This window comes from Quercus robur, chromosome 7 (genome assembly GCF_932294415.1).
Source record: "Quercus robur chromosome 7, dhQueRobu3.1, whole genome shotgun sequence".
Lineage (NCBI taxonomy): Eukaryota > Viridiplantae > Streptophyta > Magnoliopsida > Fagales > Fagaceae > Quercus > Quercus robur.
Window position 1 is genome coordinate 16,810,509 of NC_065540.1, and position 19,268 is coordinate 16,829,776.

Genomic DNA, 19,268 nt, shown 5'->3' on the forward strand with positions numbered 1-19,268 from the left:
TTATTAATTACTTCTTGTCTCTCTTTTTCTTTCTCTTTATTTCGCTGTAATTCATTTTTCCTTTATCACTTTTCTGATTCAAAGGTTGTTTTCAAATTTTCTCTTCCATTTTTTTCTTCTTTGAGTTTCAAGAGTTATGGGCGTCAAATATTACCTAGCGGAAAAAAGAAAAAAGAAGCTCCAGATGAAACTACATAGAGATAAATATATATATATATATATATATTAAAAAAAAAAAAAAAAAAGTAGGGTGGGGGAGATAATAGTTCCAATCTAAAAAGTGGTGCAAGAGAATAGAGAGGAGGAACAAAGACTTAGAAAGAAAGATGAAAACTAAGAAGGTATGGCTGACATATACAAGGAAAGAGAGAGTAGTAGTGGTAGTCTGATAGAAGAAGATGTAGGGTAAAAGAGTATTGTAAATACATTTGTAAAGTCATTCGACCCAAAAAAGAATATATATATATATATATGTAAAAGGTTTTAAAAAATGAGTAAGGAGAGAAAAACAAAACTACTATTAATTAAGTGAATAATGTGCAAATCAATTAGCATTTAATGCCATTTTTTTAACCATTAGTTCAATTAGAAATCTATGACTTAATATTAGATTTTATAAGTTTGTAAATAAGTTTATAAGATTTTTTTTTTTTTTTTTTGATGTGAAGATATTAAGTTATTATTTGTATTTATTGATAGAATAAATAGCTCACTTTAGAATAAAAATAATATATAATTTTTTATATTAATTTACATAAATTTGTGAAGGGTTGAGAAATTTTAGTCATGATGTTTACTTTATATTGGGAAATTATGAGTTAATCAAGTAGCTTGTGTATAAATCTTATAACTCAACCGGTTGGCATCTCATAATATTTCGAACAAAGACATTTAAAGTTCAAATTTTCCTACTCTTGAAAAAAAGTAGCCAGTGTAGAAAATCGAAGTTATTCGATAAGAAAATAGATGAAACTTGAAAATATAATTTAATTTGGTGATGACCCTCAATATTCTAAATAAAACTAAATGAATAAATATTAAGTTTTTAATACTCGACTTTGTTATAGTCTAAACTTTTTATTATAATTATTTCATTTTCTCATAAAATATTTTCAAAAATAAATGATTAATGTGTGCTTTAATTACGGTCCACTATTTTTAATGGTTTCCTTAATGGTATTACTAGTAGTCTGGTACTGTTTATACTAAAATTGGTATAATTTTGAATGTGAAAGATATCATTAGAATCTATGATGGTAAAGAGTAATTCTGGTACCACAACTTATGGCATAATTTGTGGCACCACTCACCCACTAAAATTGGTAGTATTTTGAATGTGAAAGATATCATTAAAATCTATAATGGTAAAGAGTAGTTATGGTACCACAATTTGTATTACAACTCGCTATATGAACAAATTATAGTTAATAAAAAAGTGTCTCTACATAAACTCGCTATCACCCTTCTATGAACCTCAATTCACCACATGTACAAATCGTGGCGCAAGTCGGCACCAAACTCTTCCAATAGTAAAAGGACATCCTGATAATCTGTGGTTCCCACTGAATTTATGGAATAGCCACCACCGTAGAAGAAAAAGAAGGAAATGTCAGCTTGCGTGGCGTCATCAGAAATCATTGGACACACGTGTATGGTTTCTAAAATGCAGTTGAAGCTTGTCAGTCACAAACTTCAGCAACAGTCACCGAGGAAGGTTGAACCTGCCGTACTTATATATAATAATCCTCTCTTTTCTTTGTGTCTTTTCCTTATTTGTTTGTCCCTTGAAGAATGTTTGTTATGAGTGGCTGTTGAAGAACGAAACTTCATAGGGCCCTCCAATATCAATCAAATTAAATATAGACAAAAATTGGAAGTTAGAGGTATATGTTTCACTTACCAAATAAGAAGAAGGAGAAGATTTTATTAATAAAAAAGAAAATAGAAGAGAGTTTTATGCCCAAAAAAAAAAAAATAGAAGAGAGAGAAAGAGAGAGAGGGGAAAAGAGAAATACAATTTGCTAATTTCATAATGGGTTGTAGTTTAGGTAGGCAAATTATGTGATTGTTAGGTGAGCAACCTTGCCATCTAATACAAATTGGAAGTATTTGGAAATATTTATTATAAAATGTACTGATTAGTTGATTACTAGTGAAGGCTAATTTGCCTCTTCTTACAAATGAAATGACACCTCAATGACCTAATTAGGGGGTTGAGTCTCCTAAAATTTTATGATTTTTAGCACTAAATTATTTTTGGCAATTTGGCATATATGTATTAGTTTAGACATTAAACTAATTATTATATTAGTCTATACTAATTATTATATTAGAATTTCAAAAAGAAATCATTTGATTGCCTTAAAAGTAAACTTTTTTTCCCCTTTCTAATTATTTCCAAACTAAATGATTCGAATCTAGAATATTCCTTTCATGTCTTCTACAATTACATATTTTTGCTATATAATGTCAACCCATTAAATGAAACAAAAAAATAATTGAAGTGCTTAAACAAAATGACATTTTCTTCTAATTATATGGTCTAAAGTATTAGGAATTTTTAAGGTAAAATAGCAAAGATTTTATTCAAGTAAAGCATTGATACATTATGAGTCAAAATATGTTCAAAGTTAAAAGAACTAGAGAGAGAGAGGATTTAACCCAAAAGATCATGTCTTAAAATTAAGATCTTCTCGTCTATGATTAAGGTAACTTCGCTATGGAGTTTCTATAATCTTATCTACCCATTTGAAAAAAGTGAATTTTATTTTGTTACACATTATTAAAATTTTAAATATATATCATAACAAAGTAAAAACGATAACTTTTACTCAAATTATAGTGACTTAATAAAATCTAATATATATACCTTTCTTTTACATGAAAATTGTAATGTTATAACTTATAAACAACAAGATTTTTTTTTTTTTTTTCCAAAAGTTTTTATAATCAACTGAACTATAATTTTTTAAAATATGGGGGGAAAATCAAATATATGTGCCAAAAAAAAAAAAAAACCAAATATAGGGTATGCAAAACCAAACTATGAAACAACGTAGCGTAAATACTAAATAGGCAGAGGTGATATATTTGCATACATAAACTTAGGAATAACGTAAACAAATCAAATATGTATTATATTATCGCCAGACTTCTGTCAGACTATAAAATGAAGCGCCTCAATTATTCTTTCTACAATTCCAACAATACTGTCTGTGTTTCTCTACAAAGACTTCAAAACTCCAAAACTCTCTCTCTCTCTCTCTCTCTCTCTCCGAGTCTCTCTCGCTCACACAAACAAGCAAAGCGCATTTTCATTCTGTAGTCTGTACAAAGCCTCTCGATATCTTTTCATTGTGGCTCACTCATTTCTGCAGGTAATGAGATCTGAAAGTTTTGTTTTTTTGTTTTTTGTTTTTTGTTTTTTTTTTTTGTTGGGTTCACTTCGTTTTGTTTTTGTTTACTGGTTACAATGGCGAAGTGGGTTTTGTTTGGTTTGGTTTTGTGGGTTTGATTAGATTGAGTTTTGGCTGTGGTTTTCGTTTTCGTTTTTTTTTTTAATGCTAAAATTTTCGCTGAAGATTGAACCTAGTAGAAAGTAAATTTTAGAGATTTGGATTTAAGTTCTTGGATTTGATGGTAGTGAAGTCTGATTTGCAAAGCTGAATGACATAATATTGTGTTTTGGAGCTGAAGAACGATAAAAAATAAAAATTAAAAAATAAAAATTTATTGACTCTGTATGTTTCATGAAGTTCCCCCCCCCCCCCCCCCCCCTTTAGTATAGTTTGGTTGCTGTTAGAACTGTGGAGCCAATTGTGTTTTTTGTTTTTTAACATAAACCACAGAACATGATTTTGATTCAGTATTTCTCTGTTTATGGAGTATGAGGCTATCTATCTTATTGATTAGATCTTCAACTTTCTCAATTTTTGTTTTTCTTGTCATAAAACTGATTGACTAGTTGCGTGTGTTACATGTTTGGTTCTTTATGACCTCTGGTTTCCCTTTTAATAAATTATCGTCCAACTTTAATCTATTGGTTATAAGATTTCTCTGGTAATGAGGCGTTTAATCATCCATTTATTCATTCATTGTGTTTGTTGGCTTGCTAGTAAATCTTTTTGCTACAATAGTGTCTCAATATCATTGTAGAGTGTGAAATGTAGGACTTCTTTAATCTTGAATGGCTTTGCGATTCTATAGAGGGTGTGTGCTGCACATCAAGAATTCCTGGTTTCTTGGAAAATATTACCCCCCCCCCCCCCTCCCCCCCAAAAAAAAAAAAAAAAAAAAGAGGAAAATATCTGGAGATTTATGGAAAATTTTTATGTGTACCATTCAATTTTGCATTTTCCCTTTTAAATTTATGGTCATTTGTGGATTCGTAGTCTATATGATTGATTCTTGTTGATTAAATAGTAACTTTTTTCTTCCTTTTTCAGGTGAAGATATCATACATTTGCTGTTGAACTGAATCTATTAATAATTGCTGTTCTACTTCTCCACTGTTCTACCAGAGGCTGGACTCATAATCTTCTTCATTTCTTCAGTATTCTTAGGTTGTCACAAAAACTAGGGAATGCTGAAAGATGTGCTTGAAAGATGAGAATTCTCTCTCTGAGGATTATGAGATTGTCACTCTATTTGGGCTGCATTCATTTATCTTTGATGAGATTGGGTGTTTAACTTACTGCTCATTACAATTCTGTGCTCAAACTCCCTGTGCAGCTAGAAATTTAAGAGAGTATTTCATTTCAGAACATGATGTCTGTGAAGATGGTTGAGCTTTTATTTTGTTGAAATAAGTTATTATCTTATAAATACCTGTATCAAAGATATTGTGCCAGCGGGCGAAGTAAGTTTTATTGCACTCAATCGGTACTTGGCATGGAAGACAAAGTGACTGTATTGATGCAACGGTATGAATTAGGGAGACAATTGGGCCAAGGTACCTTTGCCAAGGTTTACCATGCAAGGAACCTTAAAACTGGCATGAGTGCGGCCATTAAGGTAATCGATAAAGAGAAAATCTTGAAGGTTGGGATGGTTGAACAGATTAAGCGGGAAATTTCTAGCATGAGTATGATCAAGCATCCAAACGTGGTGGAGCTTTATGAGGTTATGGCCAGCAAAACTAAGATTTACTTTGTTATGGAGTATGCCAAGGGTGGTGAGCTTTTCAGCAAGGTAGCCAAAGGAAAGCTCAAGGAGGATGCTGCTAGAAGATATTTCCAACAACTGATCAGTGCTGTTGATTATTGCCACAGTCGAGGTGTGTGTCATCGAGATTTGAAGCCAGAAAACCTACTGTTGGATGAGAATGGAAATCTAAAAGTTTCAGATTTTGGATTGAGTGCCCTTGCTGAATCTAAGCATCAAGATGGGTTGCTCCATACAACCTGTGGGACTCCTGCATATGTTGCTCCAGAAGTAATTAACAGAAAAGGCTATGATGGATCCAAAGCTGATATTTGGTCATGTGGGGTGATTTTATATGTTCTGTTGGCTGGTTATCTTCCATTCCATGATTCAAATCTGATGGAAATGTATAGGAAGATTGGTAAGGGTGACTTTAAATTCCCTAACTGGTTTGGCCCCGAGGTGAGAAGGTTGTTGTCGAAGATCTTGGATCCAAACCCAAATACAAGGATATCCATTGCCAAGATAATGGATAATTCTTGGTTTCGAAGGGGGTTACCGCCCAAACCCCGAATTATTCAATCAGAAGTGAAAGAACCTACCCCTATAGATGTTGATGCAGTTTTTGGACCAAATGAGAGTAGCAGTTCCAGCACCGAGTCAAAGCAAGAATTGGCAAAGCCTTCTAATTTGAATGCATTTGATATCATCTCTCTGTCGGCAGGCTTTGATTTGTCTGGTTTGTTTGAGGAGACTGAACAGAAGAAAGAAGTGCGATTCACATCCAACAAACCTTCCTCAATCATATTATCTAAGCTGGAAGAGATTGCCAAGCGATTGAGACTGAAAGTGAAAAAGAAAGATGTAGGATTGTTGAAAATGGAGGGGTCTAAGGCTGGAAGGAAAGGGCTCTTGGGAATTGATGCCGAGATCTTTGAGATCACCCCACATTTCCATATGGTGGAGATGAAAAAGTCGAGTGGAGATACGCTGGAGTACAAAAAAATGTTGAAACAGGACATAAGACCAGCACTCAAGGACATTGTTTGGACCTGGCAAGGAGAGCAGCAGCAGCAGCAGACGCAGCCACAGCAGCAACAAGAAGAAGTAGACCAACAACCTGCCAATGTTCTTTTGCCGCTAGCTGTATCTCCTCTGGATTCATAGAAGTGGGTGTATATAATGGATTAATTTTAATTTGTGTCTTAAACTTGTTAGATTCTTAATCTTTTGTTGTTAGTCTGTCATTGTGACTAAAAACATTAATTACAGCAAAAGAAAAGAAGGTAATTCCAGAACAAGGCATCTAATTTGCTGTTTGTTTTATGGCTGCTTGCAATTTCACAAGCCCTTTGTTTTTGTATTTTGTGTAGCAACTTACTCCACATACTGCTATTGTAGCAGAAGCAGCATCAGCAGCACAAGTGGTATGTTGGAAGCAATTTGCAGGAAGTGTAATTATTTACCTTTTCCAATAATCTTTTGGTTTATCATGGAGCAAAATTTGCACTTACTATGTGTAATTGAAATGATGATTCTAAGTATTCTCAAGCATTGTGTCCCCATAAAGAAGCACAATTGTTTGGAGACCACATCTCATGATCCCAATGGGTAGCACAATCGATTAAAGATTGTGCCTCATGAAGCAGTGGCCATCTATCATAGTTTCAAGCATTGCAATTTACTTTTCAGCTTAAATTGGGAAACCCGGAAACCAACAATTCCAATGTTCAACAATAAGGTATATTTTACCTCCGGTATATGCATCATTCCTCTCGTAACATGTTTGAATATGAGAGGACCTATGAAATAATTATTCTCTTTCTAAGTAATTTTAAATTATCACAGAGACTTTGTTGAATATTACAAGCACTGAAGCCTAGAAATTTGCAATAAACCCCAAAAAAAGGGGGTGGATAAGAAGAAGTCCTCAAAAGGTAGCAACCACTTGTCATATCCATACATCGAACATTCAAAGAAGTAAACAAAATAAATGTTTTTTTATTATAAAGAATAAAAGATAGTATCAGATTAACGATTGAAGTGATTAAATTTATGTTCTTCTAAAAAATCAAGCTTATGAAGTTAATGATCCAAATTTTCTAACAACTCAGAATTTTTAAGATAATAAAAAATTGATAAAGTTTAGTTATAAAATTGGTAGCAGTTTAAGACTACAATATTACTCAATAAAATAAAAATTATTACATATTTTAAAAGTTTAACCGTTGAATTACATATTTTTTACACTCTTACTACATATATCAAATTTTGTATCAATCAAATATTATTTACTATATGATCTATAAGTTTATATTTTATGCATAATTTTAAATTACAAAAATTTGCAATTTAAACAATTTATTGATGACATAACTATTGATCTTCAATTTTTTAGAAATTTTGCAAGCATAGAGTGTATAAGAAGAAGATGTAATCCAATAATAGATTTATTAAAATTTACTTCCAATAAAAATATATTGAGTAAAAACAACCAACTTTGTAACTAAACTCGGCCCATAACAAATTTATTAAAAGAAACCAAACAAAAGTAAAAAAGATAAAAATACTAGAAGAAAACAAAAGACTTGGAATGTATTTTGTCTTTTTGTAACTTCTACCGTTCAACATGGGTTACATTGTCTTGGACCCTTTGGTGAAAGATAAAAAACGAAGGGACTGAGGTTTTGGCTGTGTTGTGTGGGACCCACGACAAGGCAAAGAAAAGGCGACATAACAATAAAATAGAAGGTAGAAGATGTCAAGAGTTGTTGGGTTTTATCGAAATCCGACCTTAGCTCAGTTGGTAGAGCGGAGGACTGTAGTTGGTCTCTAACAGACATCCTTAGGTCGCTGGTTCGAATCCGGCAGGTCGGATATCTCCTTTTTTTGTTTTTATTTTTAATCTTATTAAACAATTTCATTACTATGTGCTTTGTTTTGTTGGTAAAAAAAGCTTAACCTATTGTCAAAGTTGTCAATTTCATTTCAATGGCGCTTCGAATCTATTAAAATGAAATATTTTGGCACCAATTTTTTTAGGATTATTGCTTATTTTATATATATATATATATATATATACTCCGGATTTTACGGAAGATTTTGATTCCCTTATTTGTCTAGCCTGCACAACGAATTATTACAATATTCAAAATGCGGCTGAAAAGCCACACGCCATGATGATATATGAAGAGATAAGATGTTATGAGAAGATGCGTCTGATAAAGGCTTCAATAAAGCCAACAAAAGATGTCATATTAATGTCTTTTAAAAAAGAAAAGAGAATCTACGTGTGTGTATATATATATATATATATATACCCAATAAAAAATAAATAAACTTTTTTATCACATAATGTTCTACCATCTCATTTATCAATTCAGAATCAAATAATTTATACATTTAATATCATCATTACATAGGATCTAACTTTTCCTTCTATTAAAAATTTTCTAGTTCCCTTCGATTTTTACACAGATGGAAGATGTGGCAAATAAAAAAATCTAAAGGTCAAATAAAGCCCACATCGCACACGTAACTTATTTTTATCACACAAGACTTATCTTTCCTGACTATAAACCTTTCAGCAACCTCCGTGGAAAACCTACCATGAATAAGCCTTTTTCAAAATGTTGATCCCATGTTCTTAATACGGTAGATTTCAATTGAAGAGGTTTTTATTGGGGAGGTTATTGAGGGATGAACTCGCATTTGCCAAATCCAAAACATGAACCATGGGAATGGGATACACTCACTCATACACTGCAACATGCCCAAGCCACTCCGGACAACTATCACCCTCAACCTCGAGACCCAAGCCTCCCACGGTTCCACCACACTACCACATCATTCATTTATTTTGTTGCGTTTGGCTTCCTCTGGTCTAGGTCATAGATTGGTTTTTTTTTATTTGAAATCAAATTTATCACCTTGATTGTGAGTTTCAAGGGCTGGTGGGTTTATGGTGTTAAAATCTTGAATTTTCTTTTGTTGCTAAATGAGAAAGATGAATTGGGTAATAAAATGCCAGGAACATGGGCCTTCTGAATTGGATATTATTAAGTGTGATTCAAATGTGAAAGTGAAGGAATAGAGTAAGCTTCCATGGCTGCTTTATCGACAACTTAAACCAAAAAAGGTGAGAAACATATAGATTTGCGTTTTATTGTCATCCCCAAACCAACAATCCAACGAATTTTACATCACCAGAAAGATCAGAGATGATCTTTTACGCTGACTTCAGTTCGCTGGGTTTCAAAACCTCTAGAAAACAATGCGGTGTTTATGGTAGACATCGCTGATGGTGTCTAGGATCCTGGGCAGTGGATTTTCAATGAGATTTTTATTTAACGTTGAGATTTTTTATTTGCCATGGCTTCTATCCATGGAAAAAAATGGGAGAAACTTTGAGTATTCTAATAGTTTGCTAGATTTTAATCTAGCAAACTATTAGTTTTAATACTAGATTTTAAAACTATTAGTTTTAATTCAATCTAATAGTTTGCTAGATTTATATTGAACCTTAGCATCATGGACCTGAATCACCACCTTATGAATCTCGCGAACTATTACTTTTAATTTATATTCCTCACTTTTCCACCCCCAACCAAACGGAGCCTAATGGTTGAGCTGCCCCTGCATTTTATACATGCGATTCAAATGGCATTTTATATAACTTGGAAACTAAAAGGTTCCAGCGCACGTCGATTTGGATTACGCTTGAATATTACTATGCACATCAACTGCTAGAACTGATACTAATATTCCTTGCCTGCGAATTGTTTAGTCCCACAAATATCTAATACCTTTTAACAGCAAGACAAAAACCCAGAATGGTAAGTTTCACATACAAGGTTTGCTCTGTCATCAACTTTGAGCTAAAAGCATCAGCCCTTGGGGCTCAAATTAACCACCAGTATGTTCGAGAATTGGTGAGTAAAACCAAGAGTCGCTCACTACATGTCATTTTGCTCAGCCAGCCAACTAGACTGCTAAAGGAAGAGAAGAGGCACCAAAATGAGGAGTCGAACCACACGGCGGATCAAGCACAAAAACATTATCTCACAAGGCATCTCAATAATTGGGAGTCGGGATAATCAGAAAAAATATCACAACCCTCCAAAATTCTAGTGGTGACTAAAATTGCAGATCAATTCTTTAGAATACTCCAATTTTTTTTTTTTTTTTTTTTTCGGTGGGGGGTGGGGGGAGGGTGGGTCTCCAGGGACTGATGGCTACCTAACTCAAAAAATAGGTTGCAGATAAACTACATAATGAACAGAAGTGTGCCTTATACTATTATATTATGGTTAGACATCCACCAGGAGACCCCCTCCCCCAGCATATTAAAAAAGGAAAAAAGAACCTAGTAGATCAGAAACGTATAAAACCTGTTACCTTTCGCACAAATGCATGCATGCCACGTGTATTCCTATCGATGCTAATGTAAGTAAACATCAATCTCCCTTATAAAGAAGATGAGGAAGATACAATGCGTCCAGTATTCTAATCTCTCCTCCAAAAGAGGCTATATGCCTCTAGAGAACAGGTGTATTTAAGTCCCTCATTACTCTGTCACTGTTTTCAATTGAATCACCAAAGTGACTGTACATCTTTGTTAGGAAATAGACCCCCAATATGGGGCCTTGTAACAGTGGCCGTTCCAACACCTTCCCCTGAACCCTGCACAGCCCATTCCTTTCTGCCAATAAGAACAGAACCAAAACAAGAATTAGATTACCAATGATGAATTCAAAACAAAAATATTTTTACCAAGAAAAGTTTTCATTAAGAAGAACATATATTAGACCAAATGATCAGAATAAACTGAACCAAGCATTAAATAAAAGGGATAAGATCAAGCTATAATTCCCTAGAAATTTTAGAAAGAAAGACAACCCATTCAAAGAAAACAATCTATAATCACATTCAACATCAACACAAACATCAAGCCTAAAATCTCCAAGGACATATTTGCAAGCTTAAATATTTAAGGAGACACCTTCCATTACTTATCAACCCCTGGATTCCATCAGAAGATTGATCTCATTTCATGAGATAAACCATGTTGCAAATATTTATTAAAGCAAATTCACGCTTGAATGCCATTACACATTCATCCCATTTAATGCCTTTTTGTTATTACAAATGCATTGTTACATAAATGAACAATGCTACACTAATGTGGGACAAAATATCAGGATAAACACGGCTTCCATTTTTTTTTTTTTAATTCTAAAGAATAATTTTCATATTAATAATTGGATAGATAAAATGGATTTACATTAGGAAGAACTTAAAGAACTCCACTGCGCAACCACAAAACAAAGCTCGGAGTAATAGAAATAGTATTCATATCAAGTCTTGAATCAGGCATGCTTGGGCTGACCAAAGTTTTGGCTACGAGTGTAGCAGCTACAAAAATTCCCTTAAAAGAAGTCGGTCATTTGGTGAAAATTCTTATTTGCAACAGGAAGCTGTCTCAGATTCATTATCATCTCTCATTTATCAAGCCTCAAAGATATGGAATCCACATGAAAATGCACACAACAACTGCTTACTAAAAAATAATTGAAATAAAACGATCAAATCCTCAGATAGATCCACTGTCAAATGACTAACTTGTTTATCAATATTTTTGATTTTATGTAAATGCAAACAATGAGAGAGTTAGTATCATTTAAAATGTACATTAACAAGGCAAAACTTAGGTACAATTCCTTAGATATTGTACGTTAGGAGGTTCCCCAATTAAATTCAAACATGTGGCTGCAGTCACATAGTTGAATTTAGGCTAAAATGTAAAACTGACCCTCTAAGTTTTACCAAAATTCATTTCAGTCCTCTAAATTTCAAAAGTTTTCAATTCAGATCTTCCACTAACTTCCGTTAATGCTCTACCGTTAAAGTGCATTTTTTCTTTCAGATTTTTAATTATTAAAAAAATAATTTAATTATAAAACAAAATGAAGAAATCCCAGAAACACAACAAACCCAGCACACAAACAACAAAAAAATTCTTTACATTGCTTACAACCAAAAATGGCATCAAATACAAAATTTCAATACACAAATTCAGAACAAAGCACAACAAACTCAAACAAAAGGATCCAACGTCAATTATCAATATCACATACAATTTACAAAGTCGCTATTTATTCAACAATGAATCAATTTTTCTGGGTTTTTCAATTTTGGGGTTCATCTGGTTTTTACAAACAAAATAAAAAATAAGAACAGATTTGACTAAAAACTGAACTTGAAATCCCAAATCAAATCAAAGAGAGAAAGAATCCAAGGAGACCCTGATTAGATTGGAGAAAAAAATCTAATACTCTGAAACCAACCAAACACAACAGCCCAACGGTGGGTTGGAATTCCGATGAGGGTTTGACGAGAAAACATAGAGAGAAGGAGATTGGCCAAGTTGAACTAAGCTAAGAGCAAGATGACTACCACCAAGCAACGAGAGTCGGACAGTGACCGGTGAGAAGCGGCGAGCGGCTGAGCTTGGTGGTCGGCCATGAAAAAAGCTTGGAAAGGAGCTCCTTGGGTCCGGCCGAGAGCGAGAGTGTGAGAGATTCAAATTATAGAAAGAGAAGAGAGAGGAGAAAAAGAGAGATCGAGGGGCTGTTTGGTACATCATTTTAAACCCATGTTTTCAGTTTTTAAACAACATTACATGCATTTTCACACTTTTTCACCAGTACGTATTTCCAAAAAAACTAAAAACTGTTGTTTAAACACACGTACCAAACGGGCCCTAAAGTTCTATTTTTAAAACTTTTGTTTCTTCAAAATATAATTTTTATGCTAATTTAATTTTTATGGATTTTTTAAATGGAGAAATTAACAATTTTTTTTTTTAAATGAAACTAACAGTGCAGTTGACGAAATCAAACTGAAGGACTTAATTGAACATCTTTGAAACTTAGAGGACTGAACTGACCGAATGTAAAGTTAAAGGACTAAAATGAATTTTGGTGAAACTTAGAGGGCCAGTTTTGTATTTTAGCCTTGAATTTAATTAGATAACTCAAGAAACTGTTCCAAAGTTTTGCTCCATTAACTATTAGGATAAACAAAATCAAAGAAGGCCAAAAATGATCCTAGCCAATTCCCACAACTGTTATGTGTGAAGCACCAAGTACAGATTATTAAGCAATGATTTAATTAAAAAAATGGGCAGAGTATAAGAGAAATTCCCCGTCCAAACATCTAGAATTTTTTTAAAAGATTGAATCAAAATCCAAAACCCAAAAAGTTTCTTTCTCTGTTCTCTGTGGCTGCTCCATTATAAAAGGTTCACTGTGCATGTCTCACTCCAAAGGCAATGGCAAAACTATGAAGGCCTAGGTGTCTAGCCTTAATTTCAAAAAAATATTTTGGTTTGCCACTAGTTATCACAGTATGGGCAAGAAATATTAATACAATATTAGCTAAGCCAGTGTTTAACTGATTCTGAACGACCTTGGACTAAAGGTTTTACAGCTTGAAGCCATCATTTATTCATGTAGGGGCTTCGTTCCCCAACAAATTAAATTACCAGCTTTTGCCTGTTCTGTTTAACCTTTCACGTCAATTCACATTATACAATGTCACAATCACAATACGCAGTTGACAAATGCTAGTGTACTATCCTTCCCAGATAATTAGTAAATTGGGTTAAACAAGGTCATAACACACTAAGAAATCAAGAATAACTAGCTAGCACAGATAACCACATCAACAAACAATTCTTACAAGAAGACACTTCCAGCTAAATCATTTTTTGATTAAGAACGGCTTCCAGATAATTCATGCTTTAGTCATCCAAAAATTTCCTCCATTCTTTTTTTTTTTTGATAGGTAATAGAAAGTTTATTGAATAAAAATACATCATGTTAACGATGGAGAACAAATTGTACTTGAAACAATTACAAACAAATCAAAGAGAAGAATGAACAGATTGTAGGAAATCAAAAACAAGTTTAAATGTATCGACTCTTACTATTAATATCCTTCTAGAACAAGTTTAATTTTTTTAATCAAAAAGAGATCAATGTGTAGAGAGAGAGAGAGAGAGAGAGAGAGGGTATCAAATCAGGTAACTGTCTTATTTGACAGAAACTGCAGTGCTTGACAACTTCCTAGGTTCACAGTCAAGAATTCCTAACAACTAGAATATTAATCTAGGAGCCTTCTTCAATTAAATGATAAAAAAAAAATAAAGGTAAATATTATCATAATTAAACAATGACCAAGGTTGATGACTTCTAAATCAAGATTCCAGGGCAAGATTTTTTTTACAAAAATGATAAAGCTAGGGACACGACAAAACTTCACAACATTCCCGAATTAGCCTTCCACCTCACATATGCGCCCATCACAATCTGCAATTTTTTTTTTTTTTAAATGACCCATGTATGAGGTGGTAGGCTAATTTGGGTACATTGTGAATTTTTGTTGTGCCCCTAGTAGGACACTTAGAAAAAAGAAGCAAAAGTCAATTTTCATGCTCACGCTAATATGGTTTCTACAAAATAACTAATACTCACAAAGAATGGGTACACACTTGAATGGACTTTATTAGTTCTGACTTCCTAGCTTATGTAGAAGTCAGGAAGAAGCCCAGGGTCAGGTGCGTGCCCACATTTATGTGTGGCTGAGACTGTTTGGGGGATCTCGTACATAATTGATGGGCAATTCTGATGATATCTAAAGAATAACATGCCCAATAAAAAATGCAAACACCGCTTTCTTCTACTTCGCTTTTCTAGGGAAGATTTTTATGGTAAACTGTGTTAACTCAATAAGGATATGCATAAATCATCATTATTATTGTCACTGACAATCACAATCTTCATAGCTCACATTATCAAAAAGGGAACAAAAAGACTTGTGACTCTAATCAATTATCAATCTCTTAACATCTCAACAACATGAGCCATAAAAAAATGTGGAGAAAGGATAAGAGAGTAGTGCGCTTACTTGGACCAACAATTGGCAGGAGACGGCTCAAATGGATTATTAGCTCCAGAGCCAGGACTGCCATAGACCAAATCATTCTGGGTTTCTTCTTGAGCCTTGGGAGCAAAATGATTTCCACTTCCTGACAATGGTGGAAAAAAACCTCCGGAATGTAACCAGGGCTCATTATCACTCGAACTAGTAACAGGGTTGAATGGCACACCATTCTGTCCATTACCAAGAAAAATATTGTGTGGAGAATGAGTGCCAGAAAGGACATGGTCCTCATTTGTAAACAGTGAAGCCATATTTTTCTGAGAAGAAGGATGCACAAAATCTTCCTTGTTTGATCTGTTCCGTTCTGGGGGTAAAAGCCAGCTTGCATTCCCACCTACTAAACCTAAACCATCCTGACCAAGAGGAGAAGAATTCCACATTTGCCATGTTCCTGTCTCATTTGGAATAGCATCATCCACAGCAAAACTATGCATATCATGGGCCTTAGGGGTACTTGGAAACCAATTAGAATTATTATGCTTTTCTCGTGACATTGGGGACTCAATAGGAGAAGGCTTGTTGACTTCAGACAAAGCAGATAGATTCTTTAAACCACGAGGGTTTTCAAATCCCTTGTCTGTTGCAGAGCAATGCCGATCATTCTGAAAATTATTAAGTGACTCAGAAACAGGCCCAATCAAGGCTATCGGATCAGGCTCATAACATGGGTCTTCAAAATGCTCCGGCTCTTCGCATATAAATTCACGAGGCCCTTCTCCAATGCGAGGGAAGGTTGGATCAATGGCACGTGGAAAACCTAAACTAGTGATTGTGGAATCATATGGATAAGTAGACAGTGTAAATGGTGATGGCAGCCCAAAGTTTATTGGATTATCATATGGTCGTGCCAATAATGTTTGACTGGATAACTGTGGGCTTTGAACTTCTGTTTGGAACTTTGTATTTGGTCTGCTTATGACACTTGGATTTGATGATGGAGCAACAGATGATGAACGGGTAAATAATTGTTGCCATGATTTTTTAAGTGTTGGCCTAGGTTGTGGTTCTGAAAGCACCTGCAGGTTAGCAACTCAGCATTTTAAGAGAGTTTCTTCTAATAAATAATGCATCTGAGATTATCATGCTTGACAAGAAAACTCAAATGTTGCAAGTTGCAACTAACTGCTTAATTCTATAGACAACCTTTTTTTTTTTCTTTCTTTCTTTTTTTTTTTTTTTTTCTGAGTTAAAGGGGGAAGGGAGAGGATAAATTTTGATGAAGAAAGAAGACTTAACCAATTAGAAAGATGTATCATATCTAAAAGTAGTGCTAAAGCTGGCAGTTATATTTCATGTCCAAATTCAAAGAAGCAACCTTACATGTCATTCAATAAAAATAGGTAAACATAATACTATTGAAATCACATAAATAAGTACATAAAAAAAATCTTGCAAAAGAATGATGGGCTACAGAGAACAAGCATGGCATGATAGAGAAAAAAAAAAAAAAAACTTCAAAATATCTTTATCATCTAAAATAAGTACATATTCCCATCCTAAGGCACCTGGAGAACATGTTAAAACTGTGACAGGTTAAAGTAAATGCAGAAAAGGCAACTTACAGGACGACAGATGTTCTTATCATCTCCATTTGTACTTAGTTTCCCAGCTACACGATCAGGTGGAAATGAATCTCTTTTATGAGGAAAAGTATGAACATGATCTACAGAACTGTTAGACTTATATTCTTTTGTAAATGTAGCAGGAGTATTAGCACCCTTTCCAAAAAGATTACCACCAGTGAATGCTTTAGAAGAAGACAAAAATGTACCCCTCATACGATCCAGATACCGAGTCCCAGAATTTCCCCGGATAAAACTGTTGGCAGAAATATTTTTCATCCCATGTCCAGTTTCCATGCTCTGGCCTTTCACATTTTCCATCCCAGATTTCTGATGTTCCCGACGATCAATCTCAAACTTCTTGTCCAATTCCCGCTTTCGCTCACTCTCCTTACCAGCTCTCTTTTCCAGCTCTTCTGCATCAGAATTGCTCTTACTAGACCCTTTGTCTTTGTCTCTGTCTTTCCTTCTTTCCTGACGCTTCTTTTCTGCTTCCTTCTTACTATCTTTCTCCCGGACAGGTGGCGATGTTTTGCCATGATCCTTTTCAGCCTCTATTTTCTCATCCCTTAGTCTTCTACGTTCCTCCACCAATCTTGCAACCTCCTCCCTCTGCTTTCGCTCCTCCTCCTCCAAAAGTTCCCTCTCTAACCTAGCTTGTCTCTTTTCTTCAGCTTTTCTGCGTGCTTTCTCTCCTTTACTTTCGTTATAGCTAACCCCATTTTCACCCTTCTTAGCCAATATACCATGCTCAGCATCATTCAAACTATCTTCCGATGAACTAATCCTAAAAATCTTTCTCCAAAGCCACCTAATGCTAAAGAAAAAAGAAGTCAGCAGCTTCCACCCAAAAATAACAACTCCAGAGTAAGACTTCTCCGCCAAACAATTCTCATCTCCTCCAAATACACCATTCCCATTCATCATCCAATAACTAGACTTTCCCGAAACAGACCCACCACCCCAATTCCCATTCTCCATCCAATCCTGACCACACATCCACCCATTCTCCGACCAGGCCTTACCATTCAATATCTTCCCACCTTTTCCAACCAAATCCTTAATGATCCCACTATTTCCCATACCAGGCGGTACAGGCAAGTCCAAAACCGGCCTCTTTGATATATGCCCACAATACGAACACATAAACCGACCCCCACCAGGATTCTGATCCCTATACGGAGTCAAGCAGTTTCTGCACCTCCTTGTTGCCGTTTTCCTCAGCTTCTGCAATTCTATCGCTTCAAACCTCTTCCTCTCCCTTAACCGGGCATTCCTTCGTACCCGCCAAGCTGACAGCTGGGGCATCAAAATCTCATACCAAAACAGCGTAACCAACAATACAAACACACAGGCAAGCCTCGGCGACGTAATCTCAAACCGAAATGCAGGTGGTAAAAGCTGAGATAGAGCCCATAGACCTATGAGTGGAATAACTAACCAAGGCAGCATCGTGGCGACCCGGCGAGACCACTTCTGAATCACACAGAGTATACACATTATCCTCTACCCCACACCTATCTTCCCCGTCTCGAATCAAACCCTAACAATAAATACCAACCAATCAATAATCCCCTCCCCAATCTAACTTTTTCAGTTTTCCCCCAAAATCAAACACCGACCAAACCCTAGCTCAAATTTCTCGCACAAATCAAAATTACGGGATTTATTAACACGTCCCGAAACCTCAAGAACCCTAGAAACACCAAAATCATTCACGAAACACACATTATATATAGCATTAGTGGTTTTTCTCCAATTAATCGGAGCTACAATTAGCTCAAACAAACAGAAATTGAAACAAACATTAATCAATTTAGGGTTTCGAAAACATTTTTTTTTTAAAAAGAACAATGGGAAATGAAATTGATAAAACGGCGTCGTTGTTGAGCTGCGATTGTCGGCGTTTTATGGAGAGAGAGAGAGAGAGAGAGAGAGAGAGAGAGAGAGAGACTTACAGATTAGGAGACCATAGCGAAACGCAATGGGAGCCGAAATTTCGAGAGCCAATTCGGCGATTTTTCGGGGTTTTTTTTTTTGGGGTTTGGTTCTTTTTTTTACAAGCGAAGAAATTGTGAACATGAAAAGATAAGAGAGAGAGAGAGAAGAGAGAGAGAGATGAAGAAGAAAATTGAGGGAAGGCAGTGAAAACAAATTATATAAGCAAGACCTGAACCGGGGGCGGTTCGGACCGGGTGTGGATGACCGGGTCTTGATTTGGTGGATGTGGTGAATTTTTTTGATTTGATGGTTTTTTTTTTTTTTTTTTTTTTGGGGGTTTGAATTTGACAGAAAGGTAAAAAACTGATGTTTATGTTTGTAACAAAAAGGGGGTTGGGGAAGGTTGTGTAGCAATGAGCTAGCATAGCCAGAAGATTTGATGTTGTTTGGGTTGTTAGTTTTGTTGTTTAAAAGGGTTGGGGGTGAAAAAAACTTACATAAATTTGGTGTGTTTATGGTTTTTGCTATATATGGGATATTGGGGATCTCATTCTTTGTTGATTTTTGAGCCAATGAGTGATGCAATAGGTTTTAATGTTTTACGATAAATAAATATAT

The 19,268-nt window shown here is 34.9% G+C and overlaps 2 protein-coding genes and 1 non-coding gene across 4 annotated transcripts; 2 read left to right on the top strand and 1 right to left on the bottom strand.

Annotated features, from left to right (window-relative positions):
• The first annotated feature begins 3,177 nt into the window (after positions 1 to 3,177).
• Positions 3,178 to 6,468, top strand: LOC126692524 (CBL-interacting protein kinase 2-like). The gene is made up of 2 exons (XM_050388149.1): positions 3,178 to 3,377; positions 4,446 to 6,468. Exon 2 carries the CDS (start codon positions 4,891 to 4,893, stop codon positions 6,307 to 6,309), a length of 1,419 nt encoding a protein of 472 aa, XP_050244106.1. The 5' UTR covers positions 3,178 to 3,377; positions 4,446 to 4,890; the 3' UTR covers positions 6,310 to 6,468.
• A 1,462-nt stretch (positions 6,469 to 7,930) lies between these two features.
• On the top strand, positions 7,931 to 8,019 carry TRNAY-GUA (transfer RNA tyrosine (anticodon GUA)). Its single transcript is given in 2 exon segments — positions 7,931 to 7,967; positions 7,984 to 8,019. It is a non-coding gene; the product is annotated as a tRNA-Tyr (tRNA).
• Positions 8,020 to 10,588: 2,569 nt separating this feature from the next.
• On the bottom strand, positions 10,589 to 18,834 carry LOC126692525 (uncharacterized). 2 transcript variants are annotated; one of them, XM_050388150.1, is made up of 4 exons: positions 18,668 to 18,834; positions 16,710 to 18,405; positions 15,112 to 16,163; positions 10,589 to 10,843 (listed from the first exon to the last, which is right to left on the bottom strand). In XM_050388150.1, the coding sequence occupies exons 2-4, from the start codon at positions 18,207 to 18,209 to the stop codon at positions 10,735 to 10,737; spliced, it is 2,661 nt and encodes an 886-aa protein (XP_050244107.1). In that variant the 5' UTR covers positions 18,210 to 18,405; positions 18,668 to 18,834; the 3' UTR covers positions 10,589 to 10,734. The 2 variants fall into 2 exon arrangements, with proteins under 2 accessions (XP_050244107.1, XP_050244108.1); XM_050388151.1 differs by having other exon boundaries at positions 16,710 to 18,252; positions 18,668 to 18,828.
• Positions 18,835 to 19,268: the final 434 nt, after the last annotated feature.

Bases quoted from the DNA above. Each gene is read 5' to 3' on its own strand.
- LOC126692524 (XM_050388149.1), top strand. From the start codon at position 4,891: ATGGAAGACAAAGTGACTGTATTGATGCAACGGTATGAATTAGGGAGA.
- LOC126692525 (XM_050388150.1), bottom strand. From the start codon at position 18,209: ATGTGTATACTCTGTGTGATTCAGAAGTGGTCTCGCCGGGTCGCCACG. The intron at 16,164-16,709 runs GTAAGTTGCCTT...GCTAACCTGCAG, and splicing joins ATAAGAACATCTGTCGTCCT to GTGCTTTCAGAACCACAACC. The intron at 10,844-15,111 runs GTAAGCGCACTA...TCTTATTGGCAG, and splicing joins CCTGCCAATTGTTGGTCCAA to AAAGGAATGGGCTGTGCAGG.